Raw genomic sequence first — 20,797 nt, forward strand, 5'->3', positions numbered from 1 at the left:
TGGAGTGTTTTAATTACTCTCGCTCTCCTCCCTCGCCATAGTAGTCTACCGCGACATAGCACACATGAGAGAATTGACGTCTGTACATGGTAACCGGTTATGATTATTACTGAACCAATACCAAATTGTCCTCATCTGCATCGTGGTGCACCGAAGAATCAATTAATTTTGACACCCCTAATACTTGTTACATTAACGCACTAAATCACACTTGAGTATATGTTCGAGAACAGGTTTTGAACAAAAGTTTTGTGCACGAACAGAGGAAATTGGCACACAAGCAAAGAGATTTGCATGCTCGTTAGGCTTGGGCAGTATCCAAATTTTGATACCGTCAAACCTTCTCCCTATTTTACCCCGGTGTCCAGTAATACCGTGCATAATATAAAAAAATGTGACGTAAGGCTCAGACAGCATCACTAAACGGTTTGCTTGTGCCTAAACCATTCAGAAACTGAATACCATATATACGACCTTCGTGGTCACCTGTTTGTCTTGTTTGTATTAGAGATGTGCATGGGACGCTCTCTCTTTTGCGCGCGCACACACACACACAGATAGAGAGGGAGAGACGCACAGCACCACTCTCTCTCTCTCTCTCTATCTATCTATCTCTCTCTGTGTGTGTGTGTGTGTGTGTGTGTGTGTGTGTGTGTGTGTGTGTGTGTGTGTTTTCGCATAAAGCGCGGGAGCGGTCGGTTACTTAAAAGGGAGCGGTCGCTTGGTCTGACAAGATCGCTCCCGAGCGAGCGAGCATGACTGTGTGTGTGAAAAAGAGAGCATGCTGTATGTGTGTGTATGAATGAGAGAGAGAGAGAGAGAGAGACAGACAGACAGACAGACAGACAGACAGACAGAGATAGCACTAAGTGACACACGCTGTCTTGGTGCCCTCTCTCTCTCTCCTCCACACTGTCCCGTAATGACAATCACGCATACACATTTGTAAGCATCAAATAAATAATACTTATTATTTAATGCTTGTCTCCTATATAAGTGCATTGTTTTTTATGACTGTATAACGATATTGAAACTGACATTGTTGCTATTTTTGGATCCCGCTGTATACCATATTACTGTATTACCATCCAAGCCTAATGCTCTTATTACATGAAATCGGTATCGACTTGTAATACTTCGCTTGCGACATTTGTCTTTGAAATAACGCCACAGGTAGTTGGAAGATCTGTGTAAAAGGCCTGCAGCCTTAGCTGGAAAAAATCCTGGAGGAAATACTGGAATTAGGTTTTATGTATTTGTTATATATATTGCATCCAAAAGGATTACGATCATGCCCGTGTGTTATGCGATAAGTCAATATGTTTATTATTGTGACAGGCCTCATGACCACACTCAAAAAATGGCTTTTGCTGCTTGTTTAAACTACTCATTTAAAAGTGAGTTGAAAAAACTATTCTTAAGTGAACAACTTAATTGTTTTGTTCAATCCACTTAAATTTGTAAAAACATTAATGTTAACAATAAATTAAATATTTATATTTATTTATATTTAAATAAATCTTAATCGATTTGTGTTGTGACAAAATGAAGGACTTATGTGGAAGTTGGAACCCTGCATTTTTTTTAGAGCATTTAAAAGAAACAAGATACCAGTAAGGAAGAAGTAGCAAGCAGCAAGGAACAATATGCATTTTGTTCATAATGTAGGACTTCCACTTTTAAACAAGCTTTGAATACACAAAGACCCTTTCTGCATGCTTGTTCAAAATAGCTGTGAATAAAACATGCACTCTTAAAGCCATCTACAACATTACAAAATAACAGCTATAAGAACTAGAAAGCAGCTGATCCTTTTGATGTGTATTTGCATGAGCTCTGCACTTCACCATCATTACATAAAGGCATAAAAATTGCAATTAAATGAATTAAATGAAAATTATGAAGTATGTTTTATAAAATAAATGTTATATTTTGTGTTTGTAAAACTATAATAAGCATGATATGTTGGGATAACAGTAGAATGGCTCTTCCAGCCTTATCTTATTGATCATTGGATAAGCAATTGCTTCATGTGTCAAAGAAGGGAAGGGGAGCATACAAAAATGTCACATCTGTCTTATTTTTTTGTCCGAGTCTGTTTTATTACAAGCAATTAATTCCACTTTCTGTGTTACTTCCTGTAGGTATTTCCAAGTCACTTCACTCAACAACGCTGTAAAGATCCCCTATCCTCCTCCTCCTCTGAGTTGGACACTCGTCTTTGTGCCAGCTCAACACCGACTATGAGTGCCAGTTGTCGGTCAGGTGGCACCAGCCAGAGTAACTCCTCTGCTACCCCAAGTAGTCTCACTTCTATCCACAATTCCCTGAGCGCCTGCTCTGGTACACCACAGTCCCTAGGCATCTCCACCGACTTTTGGGATCTCCTGGTCAAGCTGGACAACATGAATGTGAGCCGAAAGGGGAAGGCCTCCATGAAGACTGTCCCTCTAGGGGGTGTCGGCGAGACAGAGGGTGCGCTGTTCAGCCTTGAGGCGTCTCCGCTGGGCCAGCTGATGAATATGCTGTCCCACCCTGTGATCCGCCGTAGTTCCCTCCTCACGGAGAAACTGCTACGTCTGCTGTCTCTGATCTCCATCGCTCTGCCTGACAACAAGGCCACGGAGGTTCCAGCCAGCCATCCAGTGCCTCAGACCCCAACTGCCACGCCATCTGCACCTGCTGCTCAAACCACAGCAGGGTCAGGGACCATCTCAGCGGTGGCAGCTACAGGCACTGCGCAGGGTTCAGTCGGTTCAGTGGGTACAACGCCATCTCAACCAGCCGCTACAATATCTGTGGTTGCAGGCAGCACCACCGCCTCTAGCATTATTGCTGGTGAGTCTTTATTGATCTGATGAAACATTTGAAAACATGGTTAAATTGAATATGCATTTGAAGTTATCACGAAATCTTACCTATCTATCATAATCTAATCATAACTATTGGAATGTGAAGAGACTTTCAGCCAGCACAACAAAAAATGTTTCTGAAGACAATCACCTACTGCACCTTAAATAAAAAAATAACGTTTTTATTAACTAAAATGTTTTGTTTTATTGCATATAGTTTACTATTTATGTGATGTGGGTAAAAGATGTGTATTTATTTGGGGTGTCACGATTTCGATTTTAAATTGAAATCGATCGAAATTTATGCTCAATTTCGATTATCGAATCAAAAAATAGAATCGTCGATGCTGCCACGCCCCCATGTCACGTCAGCTTGGCTTTCCAAGCGGGAAAAAACAGGCTTGTTGAAGTGCTTGTTAAACTGCAGAAGCAGGAGACCCGTCGACAGAACTTAAACCCTCTCCTCTTTCAATGAAGTCGCCGGTGTGTAAGCATTTTGGATTTCCAGTGAGTTATGTTGACAACGTTCCTGTTGCCGACAAAAAAAACACAGTTTTGCAAGCTCTACTATGTACGTATTACGTACGGTTCGTCCAATAGACAACACCGGCATCGCGATCCTCCGCCCGCCACCGTTGCAAATCTGCTCACAAAAAGTACACACTCAGGCCCTGTTTACACTGTCTTTGTTTTTAAATGGCATTTTAGAACGACAACGATTTGACATCCACTGTGGCGTGTAGCATTTCTGAGCAGCCCTCCTTCCTCTCTACCTCTGAAAATGCACATCACGTGACCACACAGACACAGACGCACACACAGCCATGCGCTCGAGACAGCAGGTCCAGGCAGTCAGAGGACTGCTTCAATCTTTCACTCACTTGTACTTAGTCATTTTAGCGAACACCTCAGATACTGTTGGCTGGTTCCTGTTGGTTGTGCGTCTTTTTTACCGACGCCATTATAACGACACAGATCACTGCCTATTCACGAGTCCCGCAAAAAAAGTGATTGACAGGTGGTAATTATATGTGTAACTTACCCTTATTCATTTACTGTATGATTTGTTTATGGGTAAAACAAAGACCATGCAGGTCAGGTAGTTTAAACGGTAGGCTACAAATAATTAATTCGTCATAGATTAATTAATTATTCATAATCGAATCGAATCGTGCCTTTAGAATCGAAAATGTGATCGAATCGAGGATTTGGAGGATCGTGACACCCTTAGTAATTATCTAGCTTCTACCGCAAGTATATATCAAACCTGATAAAACACAATAAAAAAAATATGTACAAATTTTACACAAATTTATTATTTTAACTTTATTTTTATATAAAATTTGTTAAAGTTATTTTGTATAATTCTGCTACTCGCCAATCAACTGGGCCTCTGATGCAGTTTTCAAATCAGCTTATCCACTTATTTTACCAGGAAAACTGAAGCCAGCAGTAAGCATCACGGACATTGAATCTAAACTGGCCTCTACTGGACTTACGGAGAAGCAGCTGCAGCTCTCTGTGGAGGTATTTAATGATAGTGCACACACATATGTTGCCTTACGACTGCTTCTGCTGACCCCAGGCTCTTTGACCCCTCTCAGCAGTCTGATTAGTTTACCCCCTGTGGTTTGTGTCCAGGTTCTGACATCTCACTCGTGTTCGGAGGAAGGTCTGGAGGACGCAGCCAACATCTTGCTGCAGCTGTCCAGAGGGGACGCACCGACCCGAGACACTGTGCTTAGACTTCTGCTCAGCGGAGCACGTCACCTTGGATACACTCTCTGCAAACAAATCGGTCAGTATTAAATTATTTTGTGCTATTATTTTCTTTTAAAAGGATCTGCAAACTAGTTTCTTTTTCTGTTGAAAATAACAAGATATTCAACAGTGTTTGAAACCGGTAGTCTTTAGCCCCTTTTTCACAGTTATACTTGTAAATATCCAGAAAATTTCCAGAACGACGTAACTGGTAAGTTAAAAAAAAAAGTGATGTTCACACAGGCAAGGGCGTTGATGATTTTTTTTCCGGAACAGACCATTCACACATCCATTCCAAAATACTAGCAAATTCTGACATCATTAATCAGAAATGGCCTCTAAACAGCTGCTCTTGTATTTGTATAGGGGTTGCGGTTTTATTGTTGGTTTAACTTTTATTTAAAGTTTTAGCATTCATGCAGCTGCTTTGTCCCAAAGACATCCAAAGGTAGACGTGCGAAACACAGCTAAATGTGTACAAATTAAACTACATTACGAATTCTCTACATGGAAGTATTGTAAACAACTTTGATGAAAACATGGAGGAACACTTTCACATGTCGAGATGTACATAATATGTGTGTGTGCTAATATGTGTGTGTTCACTAAAACACTCTTATACGTGCACACACATCAGGCAACTGAAGCAGAGCTTGAAGCTAAAGAAACATCTGTTTATCATAATTTTTTTATCAATTACTATTTTCCACAGTTGGCATTAAGAAGGAACATAGAAACGTTATCTGACTAACATCTAGCTGTTAAATGCGTCTGGAATAATATTCAAATGCCTTTATTTTCATAAATAGCACAGATGTGAATGTGTCTGAAAGTTCTGATTGGCTGGAGTAGACATCTCACATCAGCAAGTTCTAAACGTGAACGCACTCTTTTCTGCAATTTTACAGAGCTGCATTCCAGCAAATTACCAATACTTCTCTATTCGGAAATTGCCAAAACAAATTTACCGGTATTTTCAAAAAGGGCCTGTTCACACATGACCCCTTTCTGGAAAGTTGCCAATATTTTTCCAGAAAGGTCTGTATGTGTGAAAGGGACTATTGACTTAAATGGTAAAGAATTGCCTAAAATACTATCAATGGCTACTGGTTTCCAACATTTTTATAACAACTTATAAAATAAAGTGAAATTTAACTAAACAATGACATATTTGTTTTGGGGTAGACTGGCTTTATTTATTTATTTTATTATTATTATTTTTTTTATAGAAAAGTTTAGGATCCAAAATATCAAGTTTAAACTCATTAACATAGTACTATACAGGATTCCCACTGGTCATGGACTTTTGGAATATCATGGAATTTTAACAGTAAAAGTCAACTTATTTGTACTTTATTCCAAGTCATCGAATATCATGGATTTTTTTTTTTCCATTATTTTTATTATAATTATTTTTTCTATTCTTTTATTTTATTATTCTTTTTTTATTGGATTGTTTCACCTTTTGCCTATGTAATGTTTGTATTTTTCATGCCATTTTAATCTTTTCCTGCTTGTCAACTGGTAATAAAATATATTACACTAATACGGTTAAAAAATACAGTTTACAATATCAAACAACACAAGCTGTTTGGTTTTGCTAAAAATGGAAATTCGGCTTTTTAGTACATGTGAATCTGTAAGGGAATTTGACATTTGGCTAAGAGTGGAAACCCGTACTGTAGCTGATCTCACAAATGTAAATGATTGTGTCAAGAGCACCATAATTGTGTTTTCACTAGGAATGGGCCGGTATAAGATTCTGACGATATGATAACCTTGGATAAAAATATCACGTTATTATGATTACACCTCTAAAATATGTTTCTTTTGAATGACTGGGTAAATAACAAAAAAGTTTTCCCCCTTATAACACAATGTATTTTAATTTGAGCAACATTTAAAATATTTTGGAGCAGCAAACATTTCAGGCTAAATAATTCAAATGAATCACAGACTTCCGCTGTTTTCATTTCAAAAACACAGATTTCTTTCAACTTGAAACCGTGTGTTTGGAGATCTTTTCTGCAGGAGATACTATTGTCCTAAAAAAAACTTACAACTTAAAAGAAAAAAAAAACTAACATATACCATAGGAACGGTATTGAAGAAAATTTTGGCGGTCTTAAAACCTTGACTTTTCCTAACCACAGTGTGCCTCACCACCATTAAAGTTTTGAATTACTTGATTTGGAGTTTATCACGAATAAACTACTAAGCTTAATCCCTCTGTTTTGGATCTGGTCTCTTTCAGGCACTTTATTAGCTGAGTTGAGGGAGTATAATCTAGAGCAGCAGAGAAGAGCACGGGCTGATGCTCAGTCTCCTGATGCTTCTCATGATGACCCATCCATCACCACACGCCTCAAGGGCAAGATGACCAGCAGGTGAGGAGAATGTTTCTACCTATACTACTATATAAAAACTTGATTTAAGGGTTTTTAAACATGTGTCTTATGTTCAGCAAGCAGGATTATTGTAGATGGAACCATAACACAAAAATCCTTTCAGTACATGGAATAATAACTTAACAAAAATCTTTCCTCTGTCAATATCCCGCTTTCTTTTTTGGGGATGGTTACTGTTTACACCATCAAGTACTGTTAGCTTCTGCTAACTTTGGTTAAAAACTGCGAATAAAGGTTCATTATTATAACGGTTCTTGTGTCTGAATCGTTTGTAGGTTTGACGGGTCGGAGAGTGTGGTGATTGTTGCTGCTCAGAAGCGCACGTTAGGTGGCCGGGAGCTTCAGTTGCCCTGCATGAGCTCGCTCACTTCCAAGACCTCAACGCAAAAGTTTTTCTTGCGGGTACTGCAGGTCATCATCCAGCTTAGAGAAGACACGCGGCGCGCTAACAAGAAAGCCAAGCAGACAGGAGGAAGACTAAGTAAGTCACTTTCTTTTTTACACAAGAGGCATCCTCTAATCCTTTAAGAACATTTCCACGCTTCGCATTGAAGCTTTCAATTGAGTCTCGTCCCTTTGAGCAATACAGAGAGCTTCTATTATGTTCACAGGTCAGTCATTCTCCATTTATTCTCCAGGTTCAACCAGTCTGGGCTCGGCCAGTAGTATTCAGGCTGCGGTCCGTCAGCTGGAGGCTGAAGCGGACGCCATCATTCAGATGGTGAGAGAGGGACAGAGGGCACGCCGTCTACAGCAGGCCCCCCCACCCTCTTCATCTGCATCCTCTTCCGCTGCTGCTGCTGCTGCATCCGCTGCTGTGGCTGTGGCTGGATCGTCTGCCCCCAGTACCTCTGCAACCAACAACCCCCCCGCTGGCACGGCCAGCGCAGCCACGGTTAGCATGGGCCGCACTGACAGCAGGCAGACTGCTACTGACTGTACTCACCCTCACACACACCCATGTTGATTATTGTTCCCTGTATATGTCTTAATGAGGATAACTAGCAGGCTAACACAGGCCAGGGTCAACACTGACAAACTTCCAAAAATATGATGGTTTTCCTACTGATTTGGTTTTCACTTAAACTGTAATTTTTAAGAAATACAACATTGTCCAAGGAAAAGGGAAATCTGGGTCCAATCTTAGTTCTACCCCCTTTAGCTCTTCCTCTTACCACAGGTTTTGCGCATTCACGTGAAGGGCTAGGGGTGTCCTAATTCTCTTAAGCTTGAAGGCGTAGAGCTAAGGGAAAGGACTTAGATAGCCCTTGAAGAAAAAAAATTTCTGCGACCATATTAGAAATCACGGGGTATGAAAATTTCCCACAGAATACACCAGCTTCAACGGCAACTTGGCTTTATGGCAGTCAGGAGGGGCACAAATTAAAGTTTTTTTTTTTTGTTTTTTTTTTTGGTATTAAGAATTTTTACAAAGAACAATTGTTTTACAAAGAAGCATTGTTTTTTTTACAGTCATGATTAAAAAAACTATTGACAAAAATGCTACATTTCGCTATTTATAATCCATTATAACACGTCCTGTATAGTAGTCCCACAACATACTTCGGCGATTACCATAAAATAATGGAACTGGAATAACTACAGCAGTCTCCATCGTCAATCTCATATGATGGCCTGTATGGGTGTTGTAATGGTGTCCTATTTCTTAGGCGTAAATTTAAACCCCCTTTACCTTCACACTCTGTTTTTAAGGGCCAAGGGGTAGGAGTAAAAAAATAGAAATGGGATTGGGCCCTAGTCCACCCTATGCATGCATTTCATTCAACACGATTCAGAGATATGGCACTTTGTGCTTGTTTTACTTGGCTAACGTGTAGAATACATAAACTCTTTGTTAGACCCATTAGCTTAATTTTAAATCACCAACCAAATCCTTCCTAATACATCAAAATTATTTCTTACATCGCCAAGTCGTGGTTACACAACTAATATCTTGATTAGGGATGTACTGAATTTCCAGTTATTCAAATTTTCTTATCTATGCTTGAACTGCACGTTCAACTGTAAAACAAAGTCTGCTAAATTAACATGCTAACAGGACATTTCAATGTAGTAAATTTGTTCTACTCTCATGGCAGCGCTGGTAAAATGAAACCCCTGGACTTGTTTACTGTCAGTAAAATGTGTTTATTTTATTAGTTTGTATTTTTAAAACCACTATATCAAGTTGAGATCAATTTAAAGTTTCACAAAAAGACTTTGTTTTTATAAAATAAGAAACAATTGTTACAAAGCGTTTTTAGGGTGTTTTCACATCTGCCTTTAGTTTGGTTGAATCGCTCTAGAGTTCGTTTTTCCTCTTGGTGCGGTTCGTTTGGGCAGGTGTGAATGTAGCAATCGCACTCGAAAGCGGACTAAAAATGCGTACCGAGGCCTCCTTGATGAGGTGGTCTCGGTACGCTTTTAAATGAACCCTGGAGCGGTTAATTTGTGGTGAGAACATGATCTGAACTAAAACAGACTCAGCTGCAAACAGTGCTTCACATTTTTGGACTAATTCAGCTGCCGTAGACCAATTGAAAAGCCGTTTAGGAAATGCGTTCAATAACATCTGGCCAATGAGCGATGTGGATTTTGTCACATGACTGCATTTTGGTTCTTTTCAACTGGTTGGACGAAAGCAATCAGTGTGGTGTGAAAAGGACCCAAAATGGCAGAAAAATGCTACAATGTATCAATTGTTGCCCTTGGTCTTGGTCAAATGAACCGAACCACAGATGTGAAAGCACCCTTAATTTCAGTTTTTGGCAAAAACACTTTCAGACGCTTTAGTCATTTTAGTGCATCCCTAATCCAAATATACAGAGACATTTTGCTTGCAGTTCAGATTAAAAGTTTAAATCCTACAAAATACCATCTCTGAATTCTTTTCATCAGCCACCTGGATATCATTTTTAAAGAGATTAAGCACCGAGCCCACACTTGTTTTCCAGCGACAAACCAAGTCATTCTGCCATTAGACCTGGCAGTTACTCTTTTCTGAAGCGCAGCTCTGTGTTCCACCTCTCTTCTCACTGCATTGTGCTGCTTTAAACACACACACAGCCTGTATAGTGTAGTGTTCGAGATATGCGATTGTTGCATCCAGCTTTGTGATCCTCTTTCGTCTCTGGCTTTGTCTGTCTGTGTGTGGTTTGATTTTTGGCCGGCTGTCAATGCTTCTGTGCTTTAAGCTCTATCTCAGCCCTCTCTTTCCTGCCCGATTCTGTGTTTTGATGCATGATACTCTCTAGCACTGCTTCGTGTTGTAGTCTGTGATTACCCTCATTTCATCTTTCTTCCTACATTGTACACTCTATTTGTTTCTCTTCTTCTGTCGGGGGGACTTGTACTGAATCTCATCTTGTTCCTTGGTTCCCCTGGTTCAGTCGGAGGTTCACTCTGTTGCCGAGCCACCAGCAGCTCAGAGAGATGATTCGCCCATGGATGTGGATCAGCCCTCTCCTTTGGAACAGGACCAGCCAACATTAGGTGAGTGTCTGGGAATATAGGACAACCTAACAATAGGAACGTCACTGGCTTGGATTAGCCCATATGAATCATTCAACTTCATATTGTAACGTGCATTATTCATATGTGAACTGCTGTAATTTATAGTTTCTGTTTACTACTTTAAACAGTCTACCAGCTTTTATTTGTAGTCAAAGATTTTGTGAAAATTTAAAAAAATATATATTTTTATTCACAAAAAAGCTGAATAAGACTATTAAAATGCATAATTACATTTTAGATTAGATTAAATGCTGTCCATATGATTATTTGATTGTGATATCCTCCAAAAAAATGTCTTGAAGATCAAATCAGAATAATAAAAGAATTTCTTAGGAATTATGTGATGGAATAAGTAATGGGTGATTTGCCATAACGCAAATAAATGAAGGTAGAAAATAATAAAAAATTGTATTATTATCCAGTAATATTGGCCCCTTTTACTAGATTTTTGTTTACATTGTTAATAAAGTAATCTATTTTTAAATGTGCTACATTCGTCGTCTTTTTTTAATCTTTTTTTGTTGTATTTTTCATCGTCTTTTCTTCATCTTTGTGTTCTTTTGTTTGTTTTTTAACTTTATCGCAGTCTTCTTTTTCGCCATATTTTTCGTCTTCATCTTTTTTGTCTTCATCTTTGTCTTTTTGTTCTTCGCCGTTGTCTTAATTTGTTTTTTTGTCTACTTTTTTTGTCTTTGTCTACTGTTTTATCAACTTCTTTTTTGTCTTTATCTTTGTTTTTCGTCATATTTTTCCCCTTGTTCGTCTTCATCTTTCTTTTTTTTTAGTCTGTACTTTTTGTCTACTTTTTTCATCGTCTTTTTTGTCTACATCTGTCTTTTGTCTTATTTTTTTATATTGTTCGTCTTCATCTTTTCTTTGTCCTTTTTTCTTAGTCTTTTGCCTACTTTCATCGCCGCTATCTTTCTTATTTTTTTGTTTTTTTTTGTTTTGTTTTTGTCTACCATTTCATCATCTTCTTTTTGTCTTTATTAATTTTTTTTGTCTTCGCCTTTTTTCTTCGTCTTTTCTTTTTTGTCTTTATCTTTGTCTTAGTCTTTTTTTGGTCTTGTTTTTCTTCGTCTTTTCCCTTGTCATTTTTTCTTAATCTTTTTTTTGTCTACTTTTTTATCATCATCTTTTTTTCATCTTCATCTTATTGGTCGTCTTTGTATTTTTCTTCATCTTTTTCTTTCTTTTTTCATCTACTTTGTCATTTTTGTCTACTTTTTACATCATCTTTTGTCTACTTTTTCATCGTCGTCTTTTTTGTTTCATCTTAGTCTTTTGTCTTTGTCGTCTTCATCATCTTTCTCTGTCTTTCATCTAGTTTTTCGTCTTTTTTGTCTACATCTTTTTTTTTTTTTGTCTTGTTTTTCATCTTGTTTGTCTTTGTCCTTTTTTCAAAGCCTTTTGTCTACTTTCATCGCCGTCTTTTTTGTCCACTTTGTTTTTGTCTACCGTTTCATCTTCTTTTTGTCTTCAACTTAGTCTTTTTTGACTTTGGTGTCTTCATCATCTTTCTGACTTTCATCACTTTTTCATCTCTTCTCTACTTTTCTATTGTCTTTTTTTCTTCATCTTTCTTTTTTGTCTTTTTCATCTTGTTTATCTTTATCTTCTTTTATTAGTTTTGTCTACTTTTTCATCTTCGTCTTTTTTGTTGTATTTGTCTTTTCTCATCCTCTTTTTCTTAGTTTTTTTCATCTATTTTCAGAATTTTTGTCTACTTTTTTCATTGTCTTTTTGTCTTCATCTTATTTTTGATCTAGTTTGTCTTTGTCTTTTTTTCTTGTTTGTTTTTTTTGTCTACTTTTTTATCGTCTTCTTTTGTGTCTTCATCTTTGTCTTTTTCATCTTCATCTGTCTTTTTTCATATTATTTGTTTTCTGTTTTTGTCCTTCAGCTTTTTTTTTGTCATCTTCTTTTTTTGTCTTCTTCTTGGCCAAGTTTTTCTACATGTCTTTTAACAATTATTCATGGATTATATGCTTTGTGCTCCATTTATGCACCCTGAGGAAAGTCGTTGTCTGAAATAACTGTTTTATATGTGGTTTTGTGCGCGAGCAGGTGAGGAGAGCAGCAGTCAGCAGGAGCAGGAGGAGCGTTTGCCTGACCTGCCGCTGTTAAGTGAGCAGCTGCTTTTGGATGAGCTGTGGGACATGCTTGGAGAATGTCTGAAAGAGCTTGAAGAGTCTCATGACCAACATGCAGTTCTAGGTATTTTTTTATTATTTATAAGGGATGTTTTGGAATCAAAGGAGCTGCTTCATATTTTACAAATCTCTCTGTATTCCTGTAGTGCTGCAGCCTGCAGTGGAGGCCTTTTTCTTGGTGCATGCAACAGAGCGGGAAAGCAAACCACCAGTTCGGGACACTCGGGAGAGCCAGCTGTCACACATCAAGGATGAGCCTCCACCCCTGTCACCCGCCCCTCTCACACCCGCTACCCCCTCCTCTCTGGACCCCTTCTTTTCCAGAGAGCCTTCCTCTATGCACATCTCTTCCAACCTGCCTCCAGATACACAGAAGTTCCTCCGTTTCGCAGGTGAGTCAATCAAACGCAAGCTGTTGCCGGTCCCTCATGGAGGTTCAGACAGTATGTGATGAATACTGATGTAGGCTGTCCTCCATGTGAACTCCCTTTCCAACTTTAACAGAGACCCACCGCACAGTGCTGAATCAGATCCTGCGTCAATCCACCACTCACCTGGCAGACGGGCCTTTCGCTGTTTTGGTTGACTACATTCGCATCTTGGACTTTGACGTCAAGCGCAAGTATGATGCTTTTTTTTTTCTTTCTGCTGTTTTCTCACCATGACATTGCTTTGGCTGCATTACACTGATGGTCAATTGTGATTTTGTGACTATATCCAAATTTTTTGATGACCGGATTACATCATCTTTTAAAAGTGACTCAAATCCGATTGTCTGGATTTACACAGTGCATGGCAAAGATGCAATGACCTGGAAAAAAAAAGAGCAGGCACTGACTGACAGCTAATAATAAGTGGATATTATGCTCTCTCTCGCTCTCGTTAACATGCCTATTATGTTATATTTTACCCCTAAAGCATAAAGAATTATATAAAAATGATGCTAAATGATAAAATAAATACAATTGCAAAATAAATAAATATATATTTTTAACAATATTACTACTAAATATTGAGAAACTAATTTAAAGATTCTCCATTAGTGCCAAAAACATTATATTGAAAATAAATTTAATTACTACAAAAATACTATTGGTATTTTTGTATTACATTGATTTTTTTTTTTTTGCTTTAATACTAATGATAATTTAATAAATTGAGCATTATCGTTGTGTCCGCGGGGTCTTAAAAAGTACTAAAAGTTGATAAATCTATTATGATAAAATTATTTTAAATTAATTTAAAGGAAGGCCCTTAAAAAGTATTAAAAAGTCTTAATTGTGTTTTTATGAGGTCGTATATTTTGCTCAAGAGTTGTCCAAAGTGTTTGACTCCAAAAAAAATGTAAATATATTTATGTCCTCCTAATATTAACAACGGCGTGCTCAATCCAGGCGATTGGTTCAAGAAAATGTATAATAATTCAAATATATTTTCATGATTTGCATTTATTTTACATGGCTCGAAATTGTGACCAAAATGTGCCTGAAATTTTGTTTAATATTTTATCTATGTGACCTCAAAATCTATTTGGGAGCATTAGTGTGTCCATAAAATTGTTGCAGTGTGACCAGTTTTCACTGCATGTGCGTATTTAGGAGACATTCACGCAGAATGCAACTTTGCACCAAAAAAACGCCAAATGCTGCACTCAGGAATGGTTTAAAACTGTTGTCATGTCAGCTGGCTGCTGTAAACAAATCCTGCAATGCTTGCCCCACCTTTCAGCCTTTTCAGCCGTTACTGCTATTAAGATGATGTATGCAAATAATAAGATATGTCAATATCATCTGTGCAATATCAGATACCACCCGTGAGAACAGCACAGTTATTATTGTTAGCTCAGTTCATCTCATTTACTTCAAGCAGTGCATCCAGTAAATCTGTTAAGATAAAACTTGTAGCAACAGGGCTCATCATTTTGGTGGGTGCGATTTAATTTTGGCTGGTGTGCCTACATTTTTGAAGTTAGGAGCACCAGTGCTACCAAGCGAAAAGGTTAATTTCGAGCCCTGATGTATGAAGTTATTTGGGAGCGGTCAAAGTTTCCAATATTTTTAAAAGTATCATTATTATTATTTTATTTAGAGATTTTGTATTTCCTCCACTCTCTCCTGGTCTTTTAACCCACAACTATCCATATTTTTCTTTATTATTAGCATTTTTTTGTGTTGCGTTTTATCTAATAAGTGTATCTTTTATAGGTATTTCCGTCAGGAGCTGGAGCGTCTGGATGAAGGCTTGAGGAAAGAGGATATGGCCGTCCATGTGAGGAGAGATCACGTCTTTGAAGATTCTTACAGAGAGCTGCACCGCAAGAGCCCAGAAGACATGAAGAACAGACTGTAAATCTCATGCTTTCTCTTTTTGACATTTTCACATAGGCATGCCCTTATTTCACAGATAACGGCAACAGCAGGACATTCGTTTGTTCCCTTTTTCAATCCGATGATCTTTCTCTACAGGTATATAGTATTTGAAGGAGAGGAGGGTCAGGATGCAGGCGGGCTGTTAAGAGAGTGGTACATGATCATCTCCAGAGAAATGTTCAACCCCATGTATGCCCTGTTTCGCACCTCCCCCGGCGATCGGGTCACCTATACCATCAACCCCTCCTCCCACTGCAACCCCAACCATCTCAGCTACTTCAAGTTTGTGGGACGTGTGGTGGCCAAAGCAGTCTACGACAACAGGCTATTAGAGTGTTACTTTACACGCAGCTTCTACAAGCACATCCTGGGCAAGAGCGTTAGGTACCAGTGGAGATTATTGCCAATAGCCTCATTAAATTTTATACACGTGTAATATATATAAAGAATGAGGTTTTTTTCGTGTGTGTAACAGGTATACAGACATGGAAAGCGAAGACTATCCCTTTTTCCAAGGTCTGGTTTATTTGTTGGAGAACGATGTGTCGACTCTGGGCTATGAGCTGACATTCAGCACAGAGGTATAGGCTGCATTTTCATACCAATTACACCTACTTATTGTGTTATTCTAGTATTAAACTTAGCATGACTTTTAGGTCATGATGATCTTTTCCTCCTGGGTTGAGTTTCTTGCATAGGAAAGATTTGTTTGGTGAATCTGTTCATTGGGAATTGATTGCATCATTGGACCATTGTTAACGGCTGTAATCTACTGAGTGACAGGTCGTCCTGCTCTAGTCTCAGCCTCGGGTATCTTGCCCATGGAGTGTTGGCTAAATGTAGTTTAAATGGCATGAGAAGTTATTTAGGAGTTATAAATGCGTAATTTTATTGAATTCTGCAGATTTCCAGGTGAAATGTTACTTGATTTATTTGAGTTTTTTTTAATGGTCTGCCCATAAACAAAAATAACATGATGCCTAGTGCAAGAAAACAGTCATGTGTACAACATTGACAATGAGCACTTATTAGAATTAACCAACTTTTTGGTTTTTACAGCAAATTACATTTTTTTTTTTTTATTTAAGTTTTTAATGCAGAGAGATACAATTCATAGCATCAGTTACTGTACTGCTACTGTATGTATCCCTTTCCAAAATCTTCAAATTTTAGGACATCCCCAAAATATGTGAAATTGGTTAGCGTCCTGTGATCCGTTCCCATGAATGACTATTTCTGTTTTGGAGTAAAGAAAAAACTAATAATATCTTTCCAGCAAAATTCTCTCCAATACGAAGAACTTTAAGTAGCTCATTGTAATTTACATATGTTTAGCCAATGCTCATTTAAGATGATACCACTTTCTTTCTCCCATCTTTCTTTAATCTACAGAGATGAATCCCCCTGTAGTTCTATTAGTTATTTATATAATTTAGGGTGCTTTTACACCTAGACTTTTGTTTCGAAACCTGGCGCGTTTCCCCAGTTAGCGCGGTTTATTTGGCATATGTGTATACAACAATCTGATCAGCCACAACAATTTGTCCAATCACCTGAATGAGGTGGTCTCTGCTTGATTGAAACAAACTCTGGAGCATGTCGATTGTAGTGAAAGAGCAATACGATCCGAGCCAGACTATATCACAGTGTATTATGGATATGTAATAGGCATATATGGCTATATGAAGAGAGAATTAAGAGTAGGGCGGGATGTCATTCCTACAGGTAAATGTGCGTTTCATGTAAAATATGAAAGTGAAAGCATGCTAACTATTAACGTGAGCTGTTTATCCGTTAGGAACATTGACCGAACACCAGTCTTGGTTTATCTGTTTTTTTTTTTTCTCTATAATGTAAAGTCTATAATTCATAAGCCAACTGCTAAGTATGAGAAAGTCTTACATCTGATTTATATTTGGTGACTATGTCTGTGTGTGTCACCATTCGAAATGAAAGCGCAGACTTTAGCTTATATCTTGTTGCTCATCAACATAAATTAAAATGAAAGCACCTAAAGTTATAGTTTTTGACATTGGTTCAGTCACATAAGCCAAGGAGAATAATTTAACTAGAGCACTCTTTTTTTTGTATCTCCATCAGTGTCCTATTTTTAATGTTTTGATAGAAATTTTTCCGGAGCTGAAGATATCCAAAGAAGTCTTTGGAGTCAAAAGCATATGATATTTTTGCATGAATAATTTATTGGTTGCAAAACAATATTCGTTTTTTTACATTACTAAACATGACAAAGCAAACAGTAATTGGTTGGTTTACTTGTTTAACCAGACCTTTTGCCATCAATGCTATTTTCACCTTTGCTCCAGTAAACATTTGATAAAAAAAACTTGATGATGCACCATTGTCAATAACTTTAAAAAAAATCAGTATGAAGCTTTACTTTATTTGTGCATTTAAAAAATCTGCTGGACTTTATAAATTGATTGTTAAATAATACTGAAAAGTGATCGATACCGAACGACATGAATGAATTATACCATGGTAATCTTTTTTGCTGTATCGGCCAGCCCTAAATTACACAAAAATATAAATTACTTAATAAATATGAATTACAATATGAGTTTCCTTCTAACATTTTCATATTAAGAGATGTGTGATAATCTCCTCCTCATGTTATATTCACAGGTCCAAGAGTTTGGCGTGTGTGAAGTGAGAGATCTGAAGGCCAACGGTGCCAACATTCTTGTCACAGAAGAGAATAAGAAGGAATATGTGCATCTGGTCTGCCAGATGAAGATGACAGGTGAGTGCACACTCCAATAAACGTCACTGCTCCAGAGGAAGGGAAAGCTTAAAGAGTATGTCAGGAAGCTGAAACATCTCTGTTTCTCAGGTGCAATCCGTAAACAGCTGGCTGCCTTCCTGGAGGGCTTTTATGAGATCATCCCCAAGAGACTGATCTCCATCTTCACTGAGCAAGAGCTGGAGCTGCTCATCTCCGGCCTGCCCACCATTGACATCGACGACCTCAAGGCCAATACTGAATACCATAAATATCAGTCCAGTTCTATTCAGGTGTGTACACACACAATAGGATGACATGAAATAAAATATTTAATTGTTTATTTTTTAATTACTGTTGTCTTCATCTTGGCACATCATTCTGAAGGTTTTATGATCTTTGCTTCAATAGTAGTGAAAGAAATTCCACGTTATCAGGCAAGGAAAAGGATAGGGTTGATAGCTTTTGTATGCCAACTCAGAAGTAGGGCTGGGTGATTTGGCCTAAAATTAAAATCTCGATTAGTTGAACATTTTAACTCTTACGATTAGTGAACGATTATTTTATTTATTTATTTATTTAATGTTTTTGCCCTCTTAGTTCACTGACAGGTTTAATACAGTGAATATGTTCAAATATAACAAGTGAGAGATTTCTGAATGAAGGGTGCATTATTTGGTCATCTGTGATTAATTACTGAACATCAATGCTGAACAAATCAAAATGAAGACACACATAGCCTAAAACATGGCTCTCCGTGCCGCCCACCCTCGTCAACTCTATCAAACTGACCAGTCACAAAGCTTGTATTGCGTGTCGTTGTGACGTGTAGTTACATTTTTTATGTGTGCAGGTATGCGAAGGCTGTGGCAGACTGTATGCGTACACTTGGCAGAAGTACAATATCAGAATTATATAATAAATATAATAAGTAAAAAATTAACAGAGTGCGGTGACGTAATTGAAAAAATTGGGCTGGAAAAAATGTATAGGTTCTCAATGTCTATTTTAATTACTTTACAATTAGTTGCCTAACCCTAGTCAGAAGTTAGCATCGCTCTTTTTCTAGTTTTTTATTTATTTCATAAAATGGGTCTGACATATGTAGGATTCTCTTACATTATTGAGATAATCACAAATGAAAACTCAGGAATTTTAAAACTTAAATTCATGATCAGAAGTAAAAGCAAAAAAGTTTCATGTATAAACTGCACCACACATGTCAGTGTTACCATTTTTTTGTTAACTAAGTAGATCACTTTTTGCTATTTTGCCATAATGACACTTGTATTAATTATTATTTTTTTTTTAAAGGTAAAATGTATTAACATGATTTTTTTCTCTCTCTTTTAGCTGTTTAGTTTTCAATGCTTGCTACTCTGAAGTTTTACTGATATTGTTATACCACGCAGTCACTCCATAAACAAAGCTAAACAGATTGCCTAACATATGCTCAACTTTGTGGGAGTTCCTGTTCTCAGTATGCTCCAAAATAAACAATTGAAGAGTATTAAGCTAACAGCGATATTGTGTTTGTAAACATCCTCTACACAATGAATACTGTATATTTTGCTTTTAGGCAGTAGGCTGACAATACCAAATTACTGAATGAAGCTTTATAAAGGCATCATTAATGCCACAGCACTTCCTCTGTCTTTTTCACATTTAGTAGAATTGCGTGTATCAAAGGTTTGTGTTGTGTGAATTTTATACAAGTGGTTTTACTATTTACTCCGTCTGTATGTATTATGCCTGTTTTTACAATGGTGGTGATCATGTTTCCTCTGACGCAGATCAAATTTCAGATCAGTAATTAAGTGTAATGTTGCGGTTTCGGTGACCCTAATATCTTAATACCAAAACATCTGGCTATTCTCTAGCGGGCTTTAATTTTCTGTTATCCCTTCTCTGCAGATCCAGTGGTTCTGGCGTGCTTTACGATCCTTCGACCAGGCTGACAGGGCCAAATTTCTGCAGTTTGTTACGGGCACTTCCAAGGTGCCACTGCAGGGCTTTGCTGCACTGGAGGGAATGAACGGCATTCAGAAGTTCCAGATCCACCGAGATGACCGCTCCACTGACCGCCTGCCCTCTGCGCACACTTGGTAAATGCTCATATATTAATGATGTGCCTTTTAAAACAAACAATTCAAGTGTTTACATGTAACGCATTTAGAAGTTTCATAATGCATGATGTGTAGTGTGCAACAGTCAGGTTGCGGAGGTCAAAACCTCATTCGCTTTCTCCACAGGAAATCTTTAAAGGTCCCATGAAATGTATATAAAGTTTTTTAGATGTCAGTATCAGTGTTGTTAGTCTTTAAGATGTCCATAAGCTAGTGTGCTCCAGAACAGTAACAAAATTCACGTTTAGAAGATAAAAACAGGTCAGGTTCGGTAACAGGTTTTATTTAATTTCAAGACTTCAGTTTCTCATCAAATCATAACCAATCAAATGTTCTCTAGTATCTGACCTGTCCTGCCCTCTTCAAGTGGCTTCGCTTTTGCTTTTCATTTGATGCACTTTAGCTCAACCACTCTCACTGGCTGAGCAGTGACAAAACAAAACTCTATTGGCTGTTTTTTTTAAAAGGGGAGGAGCTACACAGTTCTGCCCTCGATTTGTGTTTCGGCCGAGATTATATAAGACATGGAATAGTAATGCATATTTCAAAGTATTTCACGGGACCTTTGAAGAAAGACCTGGTTAAATAATTATGTGCCTTTAGTGAACACATATATGCCTTTACTTTGCTAATACAAATTATAAAAAAAAAATTTAATTCCTCCAATTAGTCACACTGAGCAAAGCAGGTCTAATAGAGATTTAGCGCCACCCACTCCTGTAAAGCGCTATATAGGCACAATTATACTATATATACATACACACAAATGAAGACCAATTATTAGCCTTCCTGTGACATTTAAGTTCTTTTTTTTGTGATTTTAACAGAGTAAAGACATTTCTCAATATATTTAACTTCTTGAAGTATTTGTTTTT

At 37.7% G+C, this 20,797-nt stretch overlaps 1 protein-coding gene across 35 annotated transcripts in view; it reads left to right on the top strand.

The window, feature by feature from the left end:
• Positions 1 to 20,797, top strand: part of huwe1 (HECT, UBA and WWE domain containing E3 ubiquitin protein ligase 1) — a 78,700-nt gene that overhangs the window by 55,829 nt on the left and 2,074 nt on the right. For 26 of the 35 annotated variants that reach the window (XM_005162278.6, XM_001923865.8, XM_005162281.6 and 23 more), the window contains 16 exon segments: positions 2,145 to 2,838; positions 4,288 to 4,379; positions 4,494 to 4,650; positions 6,868 to 7,000; positions 7,297 to 7,502; positions 7,660 to 7,916; positions 10,411 to 10,513; positions 12,602 to 12,751; positions 12,834 to 13,079; positions 13,192 to 13,309; positions 14,892 to 15,032; positions 15,153 to 15,440; positions 15,532 to 15,637; positions 17,700 to 17,817; positions 17,908 to 18,089; positions 19,711 to 19,901. In XM_005162278.6, coding sequence (XP_005162335.2) covers positions 2,145 to 2,838; positions 4,288 to 4,379; positions 4,494 to 4,650; positions 6,868 to 7,000; positions 7,297 to 7,502; positions 7,660 to 7,916; positions 10,411 to 10,513; positions 12,602 to 12,751; positions 12,834 to 13,079; positions 13,192 to 13,309; positions 14,892 to 15,032; positions 15,153 to 15,440; positions 15,532 to 15,637; positions 17,700 to 17,817; positions 17,908 to 18,089; positions 19,711 to 19,901 — 3,182 coding nt within the window. 35 annotated transcript variants of the gene reach the window in all.

This window comes from Danio rerio, chromosome 23 (genome assembly GCF_049306965.1).
Source record: "Danio rerio strain Tuebingen ecotype United States chromosome 23, GRCz12tu, whole genome shotgun sequence".
Classification (NCBI taxonomy): domain Eukaryota; kingdom Metazoa; phylum Chordata; class Actinopteri; order Cypriniformes; family Danionidae; genus Danio; species Danio rerio.